General features: G+C 46.9%; 1 protein-coding gene across 3 annotated transcripts in view; it reads right to left on the bottom strand.

Annotated features, from left to right (window-relative positions):
• Window positions 1-21,180, bottom strand: part of LOC139232434 (disabled homolog 2-interacting protein-like) — a 1,003,994-nt gene that overhangs the window by 780,253 nt on the left and 202,561 nt on the right. For all 3 annotated transcript variants that reach the window (XM_070862610.1, XM_070862602.1, XM_070862603.1), the window contains exon 3: window positions 3,816-3,942. Coding sequence is in view for 2 of the 3 variants with exons in the window: in XM_070862602.1 (XP_070718703.1) it covers window positions 3,816-3,942 (127 nt within the window). In the remaining variant the exon portion in view is untranslated. The remainder of the gene's footprint in view (window positions 1-3,815; window positions 3,943-21,180) is intronic.

Genomic DNA, 21,180 nt, shown 5'->3' with positions numbered 1-21,180 from the left:
TAGCTCTGCGCTTATCTGCCAGCGTGGCCGGATCATCGCCTACCAGGTCGTTTGCTACGAAATATTGGTCGAGCCGTTCTGTAAAGGCTTCCCAATCTTCACCCTCTGAGAACTTGTCTAATGCACCGTGAGTCATTTTTGCGTGAAAGTTCTTAATCTTGTCACCAGTTGTTATGTCTTTAATACTCTTATGAATGACTCCACAAGGTCCAGTATTGTACTTGAGCTGCTGTGACTTTAGTCCCATTTATTGTAACTCCAGAATGAGGCACAAGCATGGTGGGCAGCCTTTTATACTGGGCCCTGCACATCTATGCAGGTGACCCTCAGGTCTCCCACCGCAGTGCCCTCTGGTGGCACACCTTATGTGACTATACAGTTAATATACATGGTCTACATACATTACAAAATGGATATGGGAGAAAGTCAGGGAAATGGGATTGGATTAGGTGGTTTTAGTTTAAAAGCTAGTTGCTGCAAAAACACAATGGGCTTCCATTTGTGCTGTAATTTTTACAATTCTGTGTTATATTCTCAAATTTGAGTACAATTATGAATATTTATGCAGAAAACAATGAGTGATGGAGTAGCACACCAGGTGAGTGCACCATCCTTCTATCTCTGAAAATTAGATTTAAACCCAGCCCAAGAAAGTGGAGAATAAAAACATCCTCTCTGATATCTGATGGATCCTAAATAAAATGATTAACAATCTTAACCAATTCCTCGAACAAAAGGGAATAAAATGCTTATGATTTGATACTAAGGAACAGGATCAGACTCAATTATATCATCCAAAGTCAACTAATCTGGCAACATTCACAGTCTAAGTTTACACATGAAGAATAGCCGCTTGAACATGGTCTCGAAGGCTGCTCAGGTGGAAGGCAGGAAAATGGTGGGGAGAGGGAACAGGTGGGGAACCTGCTCCCAGGTCTCTGCCAATGTAGTTTTTGAGCTGAATGCTACATGGTGTGTAAGGGCAGGCTTGAATGCCCTGTCCTCTATTCAGCACTTCCAACAGCACAGCAAGAGTTGAGAATTCATCATGTGAAGATTAGTAAGTGCAAGCCTTCATCCTAGCAATCTTGGCACAACGTATTGGAGCACCTCGGGGCCATATGGCCTACTCCTATTTCTTGCATTATTATGTTCTTATTACCAAAGCACACAAACAACTGTTAAAACTGGAATTAGACAAACAATTAACATATTTTAATGCGGGCATTAGCTTAATTTAAATTTGGCTAGTACCACTAAAATAATGGATAAAAGAATGTAATTCAGACGTCTTAAACATTAATTCACTGATAGCGGTAACAAACATTTCTGGATTAAAAAGAAATATAACATTTAGGATTGTGCAAGTGCATAGTGAACTTTTATTGCTTGCAAAAGATGAAAATGTTTTGATGCAAAAACCTCAATGCCACCGAATAGTCATGAAAAGTAAAGTATATACATTGTAGTATATAAGCCAGAAACAAAGGGCCCAAGTTTCCACATGATTCGCGCCTGATTTTTAGGAGCAACTGGTGGAGAACGGACTATTTTAGAAATCGCAATTCTCCACATTTTTTTTTCTGCAGTTCTAGTCAGGTAGAACAGTTCTAGTTTAGAACAGAATTTTTTCTTCAAAAGGGGGCGTGTCCAGCCACTGACGCCTGATTTGAAAGTTTCCACAGTGAAAATGTACTCCAAACTAAAGTAGAATGGAGCCAGTGAAGATTTTTGTAGAACTGAAAAAACCTGTTCTACACATTAAAAAATCAGGCGCAGGTTACAAATTAGGCGTCCAGAACGAGGTGGGGGGAAGGGAACTCATTAAATTCAACAATACATCCTTATTTATACTTCTACAAATATTATACAAATAAATCCAACCTGAATAAACATTTATAAGCCAAGAAAAGATTAAATAAACCATCTTCCTACCTGTGTGAAAGTGCTTCAGCCAGGGAGAATTCTGCAGCCGTTCGTGCTGCTGAGCGGGAGGGGGAGAGAGAGAGAGAGAGAGAGAGAGAGAGAGAGAGAGAGAGAGAGAGAGGGGGGGAGGGAGAGAGAGAGAGGGGGGGAAGGGAGAGAGAGGGGGGGGGGAAGGGAGAGAGAGAGAGAGAGAGGGGAGGGAGGGAGAGAGAGCGGGTGGGGGAGGGAGAGGGGGGGGAGGGAGAGAGAGAGGGAGGGGAGAGAGAGGGGGGGGAGAGAGAGAGGGGGGAGAGAGAGGGGGGGAGAGAGAGGGGGGGAGAGAGAGGGGGGAGAGAGAGGGGGGGAGAGAGGGGGGGGAGAGAGGGGAGGGAGAGAGGGGGGGAGGAGAGAAGGGGGGGAAGAGAGGGGGGGAGAAGCGAGGGGGGGGCGGGTCGGGTCGGGGAACAGGAGCGCGGGTTGGGTCAGTCGGGGGGGGGGAGCGGGTGTCGGTCGGGTCGGGGGGGGGGGAGCGGGTGTCGGGTCTCGGGGGGGGAGCGGGTGTCGGGTCTTGGGGCGGGGGGAGCAGGTGTCGGGTCTCGGGTCGGGGCGGGGGGGGGGTGAGCGGGTGTCGGGTCGGGGCGGGGGAGCGGGTCTCGGGTCGGGGGTCAGGTCTCGGGTCGGAGCGGGTCTCGGGTCGGGGGAAGCGGGTGTCGGGTCGGGGGGGGGGGGGGGAGCGGATGTCGGGCCGGGGCGGGTGTCGGGTCGGGGCGGGGGGGGGGAGCGAGTGTCGGGTCTGGCCGGGGGGGGAGGAGCAGGAACTGGCCGTGGGAGGAGCCTCATTCACGCAGCCCCAGTGAGGCCATTCAGCCAGGGCTAGGGGCTGCGTGCTTCGGGCCCCTTCCACACAGTTTGGCGCCTGGAGCTACTGCACTTGTGTGCCGACTGTAGCGCGCATGTGCAGAGGTCCCGGCACTGTTTTCAGCGCCGGGACCTGGCTCTGCCCCCCCCCACAGCTCGTGCTGACTGCGCCGAGGGCCAGAGGACCTACAGGTCGGTGGAGAATACCGAGGATTTTTTTAGGCGCCATTTGAGGCGCGAAAAACGGGCGCCCAGCTCGGAGGGGCGCCCGTTTTTTTTCTTGTGGAAACTTGGGCCCAAAATGTTCAAGGTCATAAGCATTGAGCTGTACAAACAGTTAAGTTACAGCGGTCTAACATTATCTTTTTTTTAAATTGGAAAAGACTTTTAGCTGTATGCACTATATAAAAAGGTCACAGAAAGCACTTAAGCTACACCATCCCTTCACCAAACATCTATTTGTCAGTTTCTTCAAGGCTAAATCAATGGAAACTGAAATCCACTTGGCTGTCTTTTCAAAATGAGCAGAACATGCTGGCATCAATTTTCATTATTACCTGCATTTAGAATAACTTGTTCACAATGAGAAAATACTGTATCACAATAAACAAGCAACATCATTTCACTGTACCTAAAAGTTGCTTTGACAGCGATTTAAAACAGACAATGATTTGTTTCTCTTTTGCTCTGCTGCATATTTAATTTGTAACCTCGAAATGTAAAGCTTACCTGGGTTAAAATAACTCTATTCTAGAGCTTTTCTATCCCTTCCCAGTACAAATTTACTATTCCAAATTATTTTGACCTCTGTTTATACTTAGCTTTATTGAGAAAACAGCCAATTTTTAAACAAAATTATTATATTTAAATCATTTTAAAAATCAAACAATTCCAATGAAAGAGAAATTAGAATTTGTTTATTTTCCACAAGGATTTAATCCATACATAACAGTCTAAAAAAGGAGTATTATCAAATTAAAAACTGGAAGAACAGCTACTGTAGCCGATAGGTAAATTCAATAAGATACAAATTAACAATGGCTAAAACTTACCATGCTCCACTGAGAGAACTGGTTGGCATTCTGGAAATTGGCTTTCAGAAGGAACACTAACAGTTCGACGTAATAGCCTTGCCCTACATGACTCTGCTCGTCGCTCCTGCAGCAGCAATGGATGAATCTGGAAAACATAATATAATGTATGATTCCGCAAACCCACAGGAGAATAACTGTCCATAAACATCTTGATTGGAATATCTTCTTCATCAGTCAACTGTGTCAATAAATTTTTACAACACTATGGGGATCCACAGGGCCTTTATCTGACTTCGTGCAGTCAAGGCTATCAAACATCTAATGCATTTTAATTACAGATAGGTCATTGGATTTGATGCATCAGCTAAAGGGAAGCTCAAAACCAGTGTGTCATATGAGACATGTGGATGTTCAGACAACAGCTGTCTTTTATATTTTGCCCACAGGTAAAAGGAATAATTAAGGTTTAATTATGAAATCATTAAGGCATATATATTTTTTGTTTCAGGTTTAAATCTATATTCAGTTATGTTAATATGTACCCATTCTGCAAGTTTATTAATGCAATTTGTTGCAGTACTCCTCAGTATTGACTATCCCACCCCAAATTTGGTATGATCCGCAAATTCAGAAATTGTGTTTTTGATTCCAAAGTCTAAATCGTTAATATAAATTATGAGCAACAATGGTCCCAGCACTTTCCACCTTCTGTCACTCTGAATGGCTACTCTTTATCCATGCTCTCTGCTTTCTGTCTTGCAGCCAGCTAGCTATCCATTTTGCTATTTGTCCCTTGATTGCACATGCTCTTATTCATTACCCTATTATGTGGCACCTCATCTTTTGGACATCAAGATAAAATACATCTACTGCATTAATCTTGTCTCCTCTCTCGGTTACCTCTTCAAATAGTTCAAAGAGTTTGGTCATGCAAAATTTTCCTTTTTGAAATCCATGCGGGCTATAATTTAAAATATTTTTGGTTTCTAGATGTTTTTCTATTTTCTCCTTTAGTAGAAATTCCATTATTTTTCTTCCCACCGACGTGAAACTGACTGGTCTATAGCTCCCAAGACATGTTCTAGCTTCCTTCTTAAATATAGGTATAAATGTTAGCTATCTGCCAATCCTCTGTCACATCTTTTTCTAGCAAATTATTCAATATATTATAGTGTCTTTTTAAAATTTGTTTCTGGGATGTAGATGTCGCTGGCAAGGATACCATTTATTGCCCATTCCTAATTGCCCTTGAAAAGGTGGTGGAGAGCCGCCTTCTTGAACCACTGCAGTCCATGTGGTGAAGGTACTCCCACACAGTGCTGTTCAGGAGGGAGTTCCAGGATTTTGATTCAGTGACGATGAAGAAAATATTTTTGGAGTATAGTCATTGTAACGTGGGAATTAAAGGAATTGAGGAATATGGGGATAGTGCAGGAAAGTGGAGTTGAGATTGAAGATCAGTCACGATCCCACTGAATGGCGGAGCAGGCCCGAGGGACTGAATGGCCCACTCCTGCTCCTCCTACTTATGTTCTTAGAAGCATGATAAACACCTTAAGTGGACCGGACATATTTCAGGATGGTGTGATTTGGAGGGGAACTTGAGGTGGTGACATTCCCATGCGCCTGCTGCCCTTGTCCTTCTTGTCCACAATGTTGCTTGTTTATTGCAGTCGCGGATTTGGAAGGTGCTGTTGAAGCCTTGGCAAGTTTCTGCAGTGCATCTTGCAAATGGTACACACTGCAGCCATGGTGCACTGGTGGTGGTGGGATTGAATGTTTAAGCTGGTGGATGGGATGCCAATCAAGCAGGTGGCTTTGTCCTAGATGGTGTGGAGCTTCTTAAGTGTTGTTGCACTCATCCATGTAAGTGGAGAGTATTCCATCACACGCCTGACCTGTACCTTGTAGATGGTGGTAAGGCTTTGGGGAGTCAAGAGGCGAGACACTCGCTGCAGAAAACCCAGCCTCTGACCTGCTCTTGTGGCCACAGCATTTAAGTGGCTGAACCAGTTAAGTTTCTGCTCAATGGAGACCCACATAATGTTGATCGTGGGGGATTCGGCAATGCAATTGAATGTCAAGAGAAGGTGCTTAGAATCTCTCTTGTTGGAAATAGTCATTGCCTGGCACTTGTGTGATGTGAATATTGCTTGCCACTTATCAGCCCAAGCCTGAATGTCATCCAGGTCTTGCTGCATGCGGGCACGTGCTGCCTCATTATCTGAGGAGTTGTGAATGGAACTGAACAATGTGCAATCATCAGCGAACATCCCAATTTCTGACCTTATGATGGAGGGAAGGTCATTGATGAAGTAGCTGAAGATGGTTGGGCCTAAGACACTATCCTGAGGAACTCTTGCAGCGATGTCCTGGGACTGAGATGGTTGTGGTTGTTGGAGGTCAACCATCTTCCTTTGCGCAAGGTATGACTCGAGCCAGTGGAGAGTTTCCCCCCGCCCCGATTCTCATTGACTTCAATTTTATGAGGGCTCCTTGATGCCACACTCATTCAAATGCTGCCTTGATGTCAAGGACAGTCGCTCCCACCTCACTTCTGGAATTCAGCTCTTTTGTCCATGTTTGGACCAAGGCTGTAATGAGATCTGACGCCGAGTGGTCCTGGCGGAACCCAAACTGACCATTGGTGAGCAGGTTATTGGTGAGAAAGTGCTGCTTGTTAGCACTGTCGACAACACCTTCCATCACTTTGCTAATGATTGAGAATAGACTGATGGGGCAGTAATCGGCTGGTTTGGATTTATCCTGCTTTTTTGGACAGGACATAACTGGGTATTTTTCCACATTGCCAGTGTTGTAGTTGTACTGGAACAGCTTGGCTAGAGACGTGACTAGTTCTGGAGCACAAGTCTTCAGCACAACAGCGGGGATTCAAAGCCTTTGCTGTATCCAGTGTGCTCAACAGTTTCTTAAGCCTCCTCCGCCATGAACATAATTGTCCACCACCATTCACGACTGGATGTGGCAGGAGTGCAGAGCTTTGATCTGATCTGATCTGTTGGTTGTGGGATCACTTCGCTCTGCATATAGCATGCATGTAGTCCTGTGTTGTAGCTTCCCCAGGTTGGCACCTCATTTTTAGGCTGGCGCTGCTTCTGGCATGCTTTTCTACACTACTCATTGAACCAGGGCTAGTCCCCTGGCTTGATAGTAATGGTAGAGTGCTCTGTTCTGAATCTATCCCAATTACCACGGCGGTCATGCCACACAACACGGTGGAAGGTGTCCCCCAGTGTGAAGACGGGATTTCATCTCCACAAGGACTCCTACCAATACTGTCATGGACAAATGCCACCACAACACGTATATTGGCGAGGACGAGGTTGAACAGGTTTTACCCTCGTGTTTGTTCTCTCACCACCTGCCGCAGGCCCAGTCTGGCATCTATGTCCTTCAGGACTTGGCCAGCTCAGTCAGCAGTGGTGCTACTGAGCCACTCTTGATGATGGACATAGAAATTCCGGTCCCAGAGTACATTTTGTGCCCTTGCAGCCCTCAGTGCATCTTCCATGTGGTTTTCAACATGGAGAAGTTCTGATTCATCAGCTGGGGGTAGGCGGTAGGTGGTAATTAGCAGGAGGTTTCCTTGTCCATGCTTGACCTGAAGCCATGAGACTTCGGAGTCAATGTTGAGGAGTGCCAGGGACCCTCCCTCCCGACTGTACACCACTGTGCCGCTCCCTCTAGTAGGTCTGTCCTGCCGGTGGGTGATGGTGGTAAAGGAGCCTGGGACATTGGCTGAAAGGTATGATTCTGTGAGGAGGTCTTTGCAGGGTCAACTGGGCTGGGTGTGCTGTTGTCATGTGCCGGTGCCTAGTTCGATGCCAGGTGGTCCATCTTTTTTTAATTCTTATTCTTGTTTGTCACAGAGATTTGGTACAACTGAGTGGCTTGTTAGACCATTTCAGAGTCAACCACATTGCTGTGGGTCTGGAGTCACATATAGGCTGGACAAGGTATGGACAGCAGATTTCCTTTCCTAAAAGGACTTAGTGAGGCAGATGGATTTTTATGACAATCCGGTGGGTTCATGGTCATCATTACTGATACTAGATTTTTATTCCCGATTTACTTAATTAACGGAATTTGAATTCCACAACTGCCGTGGTGGGATTTGAACTCGCATCTCTGGATCATTAGTCCAAGCCTCTGCATTACCAGTAACATAACCACTATGCTAACGTTCTCCTGATTCTTTTAATCTAATTCTTTGTTTCGTTTATTGAATATTTCTCCTCTTTTTAATTTTAAATGCGGTTATCTCATTTCTAATCTCCGATGTCATGTCCACCTGATCCGTCTTACTGGCAAATACTGAAGCAAAGTCATTTATTTAATATTTTGGTATCGTGCCTGTGATTTTATCCTATCCATCCATTAGTAGCCCTATTTCCTTTTTTTAATTCATGTGCCTGTAGAACATTTTACTATACTGTTTTGTTCCTTGATTAAGTTCATTTGATATCCTAATTGTTTTTTTGACTTATCTCCTAATCTCTACGTACTCACCCTTGTCATGCTCTCCCCTGCTGTAAATGTATAAGGTATTAATGACAAATAACTCTCCACACATACACACAAATAAGACACTCTGTTACAATATTATTTCAATCATATTGTACCATGACTCAATTTTTTATGATTTAATACTTCATTCAATGCATTATTGGACAGTTGGAGAATTATGTACAACATAATTGGCTCTCAAAGTCTGTGAAGGTTTACAGTAATTAAATTGATACCTGCAGCAATGTATTTAAGTTTAGTATTTTCTACTTATAGGGCCCAAGTTTCGGCCTCAGTTGCTCCTGATTTTTTGGAGCAACTGGTGTAGAACGGAGTATCTTAGAAATTCAAATTCTCGGCATTTAGTTTGCTCCAGTTCTAGTCAGTTAGAACAGTTTCACTTTGGAACAGAATTTTTTTTTCAAAAGGGGGCGTGTCCAGCCACTTACGCCTGTTTTCAAAGTTCCGGCAGTGAAAATTTACTCCAAACTAACTTAGAATGGAGTAAGTGAAGATTTTTGTACGCTCGAAAAAACCTTGTCTACACTTTAGTAAATCAGGCGTAGGTTACAAATCAGGCGTAGGGAATGGGGGGGGGGGGGGGGGGGGGTTTAAAAGGGAAGTTTACAAACATTAAACACTTCAGTTTTACAAATAAAGATCCATCATCAATAATAAATGATAAAAACATCAATAAATCAACCAATAAATCAATAAAAAAAAATTAATAAGAAATAATTTTTTTTTTTTAAATCAATAAATAAAACATTTTCTACTTACTGACTGCAGCACTGGGAGCCCTCCAACAGCGTGCTGGGATGCCCCCCCAGTGTGTCTCTGTCAGTGTTTCTATCTCTCTGTCAGTCTGTCTGTGTGTGTGTTTCACTCTCTGTCTGTCAGTGTCTGTGTTTCTGACAGCAAGGGGAGGGGGAGGAGGGGGGTAGAGGGAGGCGGGGGGGGCAGGGGAGGGGAGGTAGGGAGGTAGAGGGGGAGGGAGGGAAGGGGAGGGATGGGGGAGAAGGGGGAGGGAAGGGGGGGAGAAGGGGAGGGGGGAGGAGGAGAAGGGGGGAAGGGGGGGGAGAGGAGAAGGGGGAAAGGGGGGAGGGAGAGGAGAAGGGGGAGGGAGAGGAGAAGGGGGAGGGAGAGGAGAAGGGGGAAGGGGAGGGAGAGGAGAAGGGGGAGGGAGAGGAGAAGGGGGAAGGGGGAGGGAGAGGAGAAGGGGAGAGGGGGAGGGAGAGGAGAAGGGGGAAGAGGAGAAGGGGAGGGGGGAGAGGAGAATGGGAGGGGGGGAGAGGAGAATGGGAGGGGGGAGAGGAGAAGGGGAAGGGGGGAAAGGAGAAGAAGGGGGGGCAAAGGGAAGGGGGGAAAGGAGAAGGGGTGAAGGAGAAGGGGGGGAGGAGAAGGGGGGAAGGAGAAGTGGGGGGGGGGCGTGGAAGGCTGAACGGACCGGGCCTGGCCGGGCCCAAGACTTCGGGCAGGGCCCCTCCCCAGCACCAGATTTACAGGTAGGTGGCGTTGGGTCGGGTCCGGTCCGGGTTGGGGGGGCAGGTCGGGAGCGCGGGTCGGGTCGTGGGGGGGCGGGGAGAAGCGGGAGTCGGGTCGGGTCGGGAGGAAGCAGGAGCTGGGCGTGGGAGGCAGCCTTATGCACGCAGCCCCAGTGAGGCCATTCGGCCAGGGCTAGGGGCTGCGTGCTTCGGGCCCCTCCCACACAGTTTTGGGCGCCTGTAGCACGCATGTGCAGAGGTCCCGGCACTGTTTTCAGCGCAGGGACCTAGCTCCGCCCCCCACAGCTCGTGCTGTGCCGCGCCAAGGGCCAGAGGACCAGCAGGGAGCCGGAGAATCTGGAAGTTTTTTTTAGGTGCACTTTGTGGCACGAAAAACGCCGAAACTTGGGACCCTTGTGACCAATTCTGAAATGCAAATAATGTTCTACATTTCCTTTACATGGATAACTCATATACTTTTACACAAATTCTGGATCCAACTTTTATTAATGTATTGTTTAAATATATACATTTATGTCTTAATGTTATTCATATAATTCATAATTGTTTAAACACCTTTGGTGTACAGTTTAAACACCTTTGGTGTACAGTTTAAATCTGTGCTGGGAAATATTGCAGACAGAAGAGAACTGTGCTCCCATATCCTCACTGAAAACAGCAGCCCCTCTCTGAAGAAAGGATATCACCGTCCAGATGGAAACTATTACTGTGAGATCAAAGTGCCAAGAATGCTTGTGCTGACAGCATCGAGCTACACTAAACTTTTTCCATTCACTTGCTGACTGAGCAATCGTTCAAAAAATGAAGAAAACAGAAGCATTTTTTTTTCATCATTGTCCACTGTGTTGCATTTTAAACATGTTCCACACAGTGAAAAATCCATTAAGGACCAGCGAGCTTTGTTTTAGTACAGCTCTCATTACAGTAAGTCTTTCCCCAACAGCACTCACTGATATAAACAACTATGGAGGCTCTGGTAGAGTATATCTCCCTCATTAATAAAGATGTTGTATAAAACATTCTCTCTGCAACATCATTTTTACATGGCTGTCAAAAGCAGAGATGGGATACATATATTATTTTTTGCAATGACAGTCAGCATCCTCAAGCTTAATTAGTTAAGGAGACAGCCCACAAACTTGGTTACGAGTATGTAGATTTTAAAAGTTGCCACTTTCTTTCCCTAGAGAACCTAGGGGGAGGCAATCTTTTACCTTGTTGCTCGAGCTTCAATTTGAGAAATTTTTGCGTTCCATTTATCTCCTCTCCTGAAGATGTGACTCATGTTGGCGTACGGTTCCAAGAACAGGAGCTACTCTCATCCAAAACACTATTCTTCATGTGTAAACCAAAACAGAGCTTTGGCAGGCTACACATCACAACTTAATCATACACGCACCCAACATCCACAAATTAAAAAGACTTGTACTAATAATAATGCCTTTTGGGTCATCCCAAAGCACTCCATAAAAACATAACCTAGAAATAGGAGCAGGAGTCATTTGGCCCCTTGAGCCTGCTTTGCCATTCAATGAGATCATGGCTGACCTTCTACCTCAACTCCACTTACCTGCACTATCCCCATATCCCTTGATATCCAAAAATCTATCCATTGCTGAGCATCCGCAGCCCTCTGGGGTAGAGAATGCCAAAGATTCACCACTCTCAGTGAAAAAAGTTTTCCTCATCTCAGTCCTAAATGGCCGACCCCTTATTCTGAGACTGTGACCCTCTGGTTCGAGAATTCCCAGCCAGGGGAAACATCCTCCCTGCATCTACTCTGTCAAGCCTTGTAAGAATTTTGTATTTTTCAAAGAGATCATCGCTCATTCTTCTAAACCCTAGTGGATAAAGGTCTGGTCTACTCAATCTCTCCTCATAATATAATCCCCCTATCCCAGGAAACAGTCTAGTGAACCTTCGTTGCACTCCCTCTATAGCAAGTATATCCTTCCTTCGATAAGACCAAAACAGTACACAATACTCCAGGTGTGGTCTCACCAAGGCCCTATTTAATTGCAATAAGACGTCTTTACTCTAATACTCAAATCCTCTTGTAATAGCACTTGCTTTCTTAATTGCTTGCTGTACCTGCAAGTTAACTTTCAGTGATTCGTGGACAAGGGCACCCAGGTCCCTCTGAACACCAACATTTTCCAATCTCTCACCATTTAAAATAGTACTCTGCTTTTCTATTTTTCCTACCAAAGTGGATAACTTCACATATCTCCACATTATATTCCATTTGCCATGTTCTTGCCCACTCACAGCCTATTTATATCCCCTTGAAGCCTCGTTGCATCCTCCTCAACTTACATTCCCACCTAGCTTTGTATCAGCAGCAAACTTGGATATATTACATTTGGTGCCCTCATCCAAATCATTGAAATATATCATGAATAGTTGAGGCCCAAGCACCGAGCCTTGCAGTACCGCACTAATTACATCCAGTCAATCCCAAAATTACCCATTTATTCCTATTCTGTTTTCCATCCGTTATCCAATCCTCAATTCATGCTAGTATCTTATCCCCAATCCCAGGAGCCTTAATTTTGTTCAATAACCTCTTGTGTGGCACCTTATCGAATGCCTTCTGAAAATCCAAATACATCACATCCACTGGATCCCCCTTATCCATTCTGCTAGTTACAACCTCAAAACACTAACAGATTTGTTAAACATGATTTCCCTTTCATAAATCCATGCTGACTCTGCCCAATTTAATATTATTTTCTAAGTGCCTAGTTACCACGAACTACTTAATAGATTCTAACACTTTCCATACTACTGATGTCTGGCTAACTGGTCTGTCGTTCCCTGTTTTCCCTCTTCCTCCTTTCTTAAATAATGGGGTTACATTTGCTACCTTCCAATCCGCGGGAACCATTCTAGAATCTGTGGAATTTTGGAAGATGACAACGAATGCATCCACTATTTCTATAGACACCTCTTTCAAAATCCTAGGATGTAGGTCATCAAGTCATGGGGATTTATCGGCATTCAGTCCTATTAATTTCTACAGTACCATTTTTAAAAAATACTAATTTCTTTCAATTTCTCATTCTCACTAGACGCTTGGTTCTCCACGATGTAAGGGGATAAAAAACGGTCACTAGAGTGGAGACAGACTGACGGTCATGAAAGTGGATACTGAAGATAGTGAATTGATCGGACACGTAAAATGGTCCCGATTAAAAGGGCTTATCAGTATTAGGAGGTTCTGAGTAATCAGGAGTTCCTCTGTATTCCGATAGGGATTGTGATTGACCGATTATATATAAAACTCGCTTATGTATCATTATAGGCAGTCCCTCGGAATCGAGGAAGACTTGCTTCCACTCATAGAATGAGTCCTTAGGTGGCTGAACAGTCCAATACGAGAGCCACATTCCCTGCCACAGGTGGGACAGACAGCCGTTGAGGGTAAGGGAGGGTGGGACAGGTTTTCCACACGTCCCTTCCGCTGCCTGGGCTTGATTTCTGCAGGCACTCGGCGATGAGACTCGAGGCGCTCAGCGCCCTCCCGGATGCACTTTTTCCACTTAGGACGGTATTTGGCCAGGGACTCCCAGGTGTTGGTAGGGATGTTGCACTTTATCAGGGAGGCTTTGAGGGTGTCCTTGTAACGTTTCCTCTGTCCAACTTTGGCTCGTTTGCCATGAAGGAGTTCCGAGTAGAGTGCTTGCTTTGGGAGTCTCTTGTCTGGCATGCAGACAATGTGGCCTGCCCAGCGGAGCTGATCAAGTGTGGTCAGTGCTTCAATGCTGGGGATGTTGGCATGGTCGAGGACATTGATGTTGGTGCGTCTGTCCTCCCAGGGGATTTGTAGGATCTTGCGAAGGCATCGTTGGTGGTATTTCTCCAGCGACTTGAGGTGTCTACTGTACATGGTCCATGTCTCTGAGCCATACAGGAGGGCGGGTATCACTACAGCCCTGTAGACCATGAGCCTGGTGGTAGATTTGAGGGCCTGGTCTTCGAACACTGTTTTCCTCAAGCGGCCGAAGGCTGCGCTGGCACACTGGAGGCGGTGTTGAATCTCCTCATCAATGTCTGCTTTTGTTGATAAAAGACTCCCGAGGTATGGGAACTGGTCCATGTTGTCCAGGGCCGCGTTGTGGATCTTGATGACTGGGCGGGGGGGGTGGGGGGGGGGGGGGAGGGCGGGGGGACAGTGCTGTGCGGCGAGGACAGGCTGGTGGAGGACCTTTGTCTTACGGATATTTAGCGTAAGGCCCATGCTTTCGTACGCCTCAATAAGTAAGTCGACTGTGTCCTGTAGTTCAGCCTCTAAATGTGCGCAGATGCAGGCATCGTCCGCATACTGTAGTTCGACGACGGAAGTTGGGGTGGTCTTGGACCTGGCCTGGAGACGGCGAAGGTTGAACAGGTTCCCACTGGTTCTGTAATTTAGTTCCACTTCAGCGGGGAGCTTGTTGACTGTGAGGTGGAGCATGGCAGCGAGGAAGATTGAGAAGAGAGTTGGGGCGATGACGCAGGCCTGTTTGACCCCGGTCCGTGCGTGGATTGGGTCTGTAATGGATCCGTTGGTAAGGATCATGGTCTGCATGTCGTCGTGGAGCATGCGGAGGATGTTGACGAACTTTTGGGGGCATCTGAAATGGAGGAGGACGTTCCATAAACTCTCGCGTCAAAGCCTTTGTAAGGTCGAAGGCGACCATGTATAAGGGCTGGTGCTGCTCCCTACATTTTTCCTGCAGCTATCGCGCTGCAAAGATCATGTCCGTTGTGCCCTGTAGGGGACTAAATCCGCACTGTGACTCCGGGAGGAGCTCCTCGGCCACAGGGAGAAGACGGTTAAGGAGGACTCTAATGGTAACTTTCCCAGTGGCTAAAAGCAGGGAGATTCCTCTGTGGTTGCCACAGTCGGACTTGTCCCCTTTTTTTAAAAAAAGATGGTCACGATCACTGAATCTCCGAGATCTCCCGGCATGCTCTCCTCCCTCCAGATGAGAGAGATGAGGTTATGTATCCGCGCCAACAGTGCCTCTCCAGAGATTCCATCCGCTCCCGTAGCCTTCTTGTTCTTGAGCTGTCTTATGGCTTTTCCGACCTCGTACGGTGTTGGGGTTTAACTGTGGTGGTGGCAGGTCGCTGCTGCGGGATGAAGTCGAGAACACTCGAGTCAAAGGTAGAGTCTCAATTGAGATCTTCGAAGTTCTCCTTCCGGTGGGCCCTGACTGCCTCGGTGTCCTTGATGAGTTCCCTGTTCTTGGCCAGCAGTGGGGTGGGGCCTTGGGAGTTTGGACCGTAGGTGGCCTTGACTGCAATGAAGAATCCTCGCACATCATGGCTGTTGGCCAGTTGTTGTATCTCCTGTGCTTTCTCCATCCGCCACCTGTTCTTTAGGTCCCAGATTTTTTGTTGGGCCTCAGGCTTGAGCCTTCTGTAATGTTGCCTTGCTGCTCCCGAGTTGGGTTGTTGCTCAAGGCTCAGAAATTCTCTGCTCTTGCTATCTATTAGTTCTAGGATCCCCTGATCATCCTCATCAAACCAGTCCTGGTGTTTTCTGGTTGAGTGACCAAGTGTCTCTTCGCAGGCACTGGTTATGGAAGCCTGGAGGGCAGACCAAGCGCTGTGGGCATTCTGCGTCTCAGGGCCAGGTTAGCTGTGAGGCGCTGGCTCTATAGGGCTCTCTTAGCAGGGTCTTTAAGTGCCCCGGCACTGAATTTTTTGCGGCACTGCTTCTGATGTCTCCTCCGTTTTGGGGCGATGTTGATGTCGATGATGGATCGGATTAGGCGATGGTCCGTCCAGCAGTCATCAGCTCCTGTCATGGCTTGGGTGATGCGCACATCCTTGCGATCCCTGGCACGGACGATGACATAGTCGAGCAGGTGCCAGTGTTTGGAGCGAGGGTGTTGCCACGATGCCTTGTGTGTGTCCCTCTGGTGGAACAAGGTGTTGGTGATGAGAAGTTTATGTTCTAAACAAAGAAACATAGAAAATAGGTGCAGGAGGCGGCCATTCGGCCCTTCGAGCCTGCACCGCCATTCAATAAGATCATGGCTGATCATTCCCTCAGTACCCCTTTCCTGCTTTCTCTCCATACCCCTTGATCCCCTTAGCCGCAAGGGCCATATCTCACTCCCTCTTGAATATATCCAATGAACTGGCATCAACAACTCTCTGCGGCAGGGAATTCCATAGGTTAACAACTCTGAGTGAAGTAGTTTCTCCTCATCTCAGTCCTAAATGGCCTACCCCTTATCCTAAGACAATGGCCCCAAGTTTCCGGCCGCGCCGAAAACGGCGCAGCTCCGAGCTGCACGCCTGTTCTTCGCGCCTAAAAGTGCGCATGAAAAAAACTGCCACATTCTCCGGCTCCTCGGAGCTCGATCTGTGCTTGGCACGGCGCGCTCTTCACAGCGGGGGATGGAGCCAAACACTCGCGCTGATTCTGTAAGCAGTGGGAGGTGGGTCCAATTTAAATGAGCCAACGTGGTGCCGGCAACCCTGCGCGTGCACGTTGGAGCGTGCGCGCACGCGCAGTGTCAAACAAACATTGGCACTCGGCCATTTTTAAAAGGACTGGAGAAAAAGTGAAGATTTGTCTCTTGGACCCCTGGAAAGGCTTGTAATTTAATTTTTGAGATATTTTTGTGTGTGAGGGAGTACTTTTAGCAGCACTGTTGAATAAATCACCTGCTGAAATCAGTGAGTTCAGCTTTTCACTGCTAAACTTGCAGAACCGGTGCTGCATTGGTGCATGCAAATTAAGGACTGTGTGTTTTGAGAAATAAGAGTGCCAATTCAACTTTGCAATGGATCAACGTCCACCAAGAATAAAGAATTTCTTGCATGAGGAAGTAGAGATATTAGTCAACGTAATTGAGCAGAGATGGCAGGAGCTAGATACCAGCAACAGAGGTCGCATAAAAATGCCACCAAAAGAAATGAAGAAACGCTGGAACCAAGTTGCAGAAGATTATTGCGCAGTGGTGCATACCATGAGATCTGGAAGCCAGTGTAAAAAGAAATGGCACGACCTTGGTCAAGTAGTTAGTGTAAGTAATATTTCCCATTTTTAATTTAATCATAATTGTAACCTGGCTATCTGTATGTCCCACCTTGCAGATTGACACACTCTGTAAAAAGTTATATTTTACTCTTTGCAGAAGAAATTGGCCCACAACAAAAGGGAGGCAACTCGGACAGGAGGAGGCGTGCCCAATCTGCATCCACTGACACCCTTGGAACAAAGGGTAGCTGCTATGATGAGTCGTACATGGAGAAAAGCAATCGGTACAGCACAAGCTGGGCCCGCACGCGAGGAAGAGGGTATGTCCAGAAAATGCATCGTGGCCCTTTAAATTAACCTGTTGCCTAACCTGCTATGTGTGAGCGTACTCATGCCACCCATCCGGCCCCCTCCCTTGCTGTTAAGCATTTGACTGTTCTGATGTATTTTGCAGAACATGATGATGATGATGCTGCTGCTGCTGCCAACCCTGAAGATCCTGAGGGTACAGAACAAGAACCAGTACAACCAGCTGCGGACGAACCAGACTGAATGATGGCAGCGATGACTGAAATGTCTGCAGGGGAGAGCTTCCAATTTCATGTTTATGAGCCCCTATCAAGGGGCATCAGAGTTTCAACCCCTAGCATAGGTCTTGGTTCCACCTTCCATGGTTTCGCTTCCGATGTTGTGGATCCCAGTGGTGCTGCTGGTAAAATGCAGCATTCTACAGTCAGTGCACTATCGTCCGAGCCTGCGCCTCCCTCTCGCATAGGTCCTGGTTCCACCTACTATGGTTTTGATTCCGACGCTTCGGGTCCCAGTGTTGCTGCTGATATCATGGAGCAGTTTACACCCATTCGTCCAACATTCCAGCCCATGGCTCGCATTCGAGTGCTGTCGTCTGGAACACCGAGCGCCCCACCATCCCAGCCCGAGCCTCTCTCTCTAGTACTGCCGTCTGCAACACAGAGCAGCCTACCATTCCAGCCCGAGCCTCTCCCTCTAGTTCTGCCGTCTGGAACACAGAGCGTCCCACAGTCCCAGCCCGCGCCTCCCTGTGTAGTGGTGCCGCTTGCATCACCGAGCGTCCCACCGTCCGTGCCCGCGCCTCCCAGTTTAGTGGTACCACAAGGCACACCCAGGCAGAGGAGAAGGAGATTGGAGACACGCTCTCCTGAGATGCAGCGTGCAACATATGCGACTCAGGTTGTGGCATTGGGTATGGAGACCAATGAGCTTACCCGATCATTCATCGGTGGCGTCAGTGCAGTAGGTGAAGAGTTGACGGTCCTGACGGGAGAAATAGCAGTAATGACACGGGAACTTAGGGAGGGAATGTCCGAGGGAGTGCAATCGACGGCACAGGCTGTCAGGGAGGGCATGCAAATGACGGCACAGGCCATCAGGAAGGACATGCAAGTGTCGGCACAGGCCCTCATGGAGATAACTGCGGCAATAAGGGCACACAGCCCAGCCAATCAAATGACACCCCCATGAAGAAGTGAACATTCACTGAGATATGGATGAGACATGGTTGCAGCCTTTCTTTGCTGCTTTTGTTCTTGTTCTTGATGTAGCTGTAGTAGCTTTTTTCAAATTGAAATTGTTTTGTAAGTTTTGTAACTTTACAACTTATAAGGGATCTTATGGTTTTTAAGCAATCTTTTTGTGTCAATGCTCTCATATTTTTTTGTATCTTATTTAATTTTGCACCTAAAAAGTGATCCTGAAGTTTAAGTGTTCTTCAGAGTGTAAGATTTTTCACAATGAAACTGTTTTGTAAAGTTTTGTAACTTTACAACATATAAGTGATCTCAGGGTTTTCAAGTGATCTTATAGTGTAAATGCTCTCACATTCTGTAAATTATTTAATTTTGCATCTAAAAAGTGATCTTGAAGTGTAAGTGATCTTAGAGTGTAAAATTTTTCACATAGAAAGTGTTTTGTAACTTTTGTAACTTTACAAGTTTATAAGTGATCTTAAAGTTTTTAAGTGATCTTCAAGAGTCATATTAAAAAGTATAGTTTGATACAACAAATATTTTATTAGAGTGACGTTAACTTTTCAATAAAATTTTTTTTCATTAAAACTGTTTCCTGTTCCATTAACACAATACAACGTAGGAACAACTGCAAAGAATAAACATGTCCATACGCAAAAGTGGTCGCAGAGCCCTCAGGCATCAGTAGTTGAAGCGTTCACGGATGAGCTGCTGGCGCAAGGCTCGAACAATCGTTAAAGGGGCACGATGGACGGCCCTCCTCCTCCGACCTCGTGCTTCGGCATCAGGCACTTGCATGCTTTCCTGATTGTCGTTATCATCCACATCCTGGTCTTCCGTAATACTATCATCATGCACTGGACCCTCACATAGGTCGTCTGGTTCCACTACCAGCTCCTGCTGCCTCATGATGGCTAAGTTATGAAGCATGCAGCACACAACAGTGAAGTGACCGACAATCTGAGGAAAGTATAGCAACTGTCCTCCGGAATGGTCCAGGCATTGGAATCGCTGTTTCAATATGCCAATGGTCCTCTCAATGATGCTACGCGTCGCAATGTGCGCCATGTTGTATTGACGGTCAGCTTCTGTCCGTGTCACGCGTAGGGGCGTCATGAGCCAGGTGGTCAGGCCGTACCCTTTGTCTCCCAGTAACCAGCTCTGCCCTTCTGGCTGCTGCTCAAACATGTCAGATATAACGCTGTCGCGTAGGATGAACGCATCGTGGGTGCTGCCAGGGTATCTCGCATCGACTGATATGATGTGCTGCTTGTCGTCACACACGAGCTGCACATTGATAAGAGTGGAAACCTTTCCTATTTCGGTACTGCTCAGAATCTTCCACAGGTGCTCGCAAGGCTATGTGGGTACAGTCAATGCAGCCCTGTACCTTTGGGAAGCCGGCAATCCTGAAGAAGCCCACAGCCCTCTCATGGATCGCTTGTGCGGTCATTGGGAAATTGATGAAGTCATTCCTTCACGCATACAGTGCAGCCGTGACCTGGTAAATGCAGGCATGTATTGCATGTTGAGAGATGGCACACACATCTCCAGTTGTAGCCTGAAACGATCCCGAGGCATAGAAAGAAAGTGCAGCTGTTACCTTCACTGCAACAGACAGGGCAGTTGGCGTTCTGCTTCTGGGCTGCAAATCTGCTCTCACCATATCACAGATCTCAGTGACAACTTCTCTGCGAAAACGCAGCCTTTTCACACAATCAGCCTCGCTCATGTCCAGGTACGAGCGCCTGGCTCGATATTGTCGACGTGGGTAAGGTCTCCTGCCCATCAACCTACGGGCTACGACGTTCCTGGTGCGGTGAGCTCTAATCAATTCTCTCCTATGCAGTGAATTGATGGCGAACCATTGCATAATACGTGGTGTTGACAATGCAGCACCCATTCTGCAAATTTAAGTATAAAACTGTCTATGTGGCTGCCTCTCCCTGACCAAATGGCCTCAGTCCCCCTCACAGCTCGAAGACTGCTGTCGAGCCACTGACGCCGCCCCTAAAGCGTGGCCGAATGGCCTCAAGCACCATAAAGAGCTGCGTGTGTCAGGTGTTGATTCTTCGGCTGCCGGCCAGCCACTGACGCCGCTGCTATCCCAATTGCTGAATGGCCTCAAGTCTGTCCGGTGTTGATTCTTCGCAGCCAGCCACTAAGAGAATGAAGGCCTGCCTGAAGCACCGCAGCTCAGCTCGAAGGCTGCTTGCTGCTGCTGTTGGGGCTGCCGTCGAGACACTGACGCCACACCCCTGCCTGTCTCCAACATGAAAGGCCTGCCTGAAGCACAGCAGCTCGAAGGCTGCTGCTGTTTCACACAGGTAGGAACATGGTTTATTTAATCTTTTCTTTGCTTATAAATTTTTATTCAGGTTGGATTTATTTGTATAATATTTGTGTTAGTATAACTAAGGATTGATTGTAGAATTTAATGACTTAGAAACATAGAAAATAGGTGCAGAGGCAGGCCATTCAGCCCTTCTAGCCTGCACCGCCATTCAATGAGTTCATGGCTGAACATGAAACTTCAGTACCCTATTCCTGCTTTCACGCCATACCCCTTGATCCCCCGAGTAGTAAGGACTTCATCTAACTCCCTTTTGAATATATTTAGTGAATTGGCCTCAACTACTTTCTGTGGTAGAGAATTCCACAGGTTCACCACTCTCTGGGTGAAGAAGTTTCTCCTCATCTCGGTCCTAAATGGCTTACCCCTTATCCTTAGACTGTGACCCCTGGTTCTGGACTTCCCCAACATTGCAAACATTCTTCCTGCATCTAACCTGTCTAAACCCGTCAGAATTTTAAACGTTTCTGAGGTCCCCTCTCATTCTTCTGAACTCCAGTGAATACAAGCC

Source organism: Pristiophorus japonicus, chromosome 20, assembly GCF_044704955.1.
Source record: "Pristiophorus japonicus isolate sPriJap1 chromosome 20, sPriJap1.hap1, whole genome shotgun sequence".
NCBI classification, from domain to species: domain Eukaryota; kingdom Metazoa; phylum Chordata; class Chondrichthyes; family Pristiophoridae; genus Pristiophorus; species Pristiophorus japonicus.
This window is presented reverse-complemented; position numbering and strand designations above follow the sequence as displayed.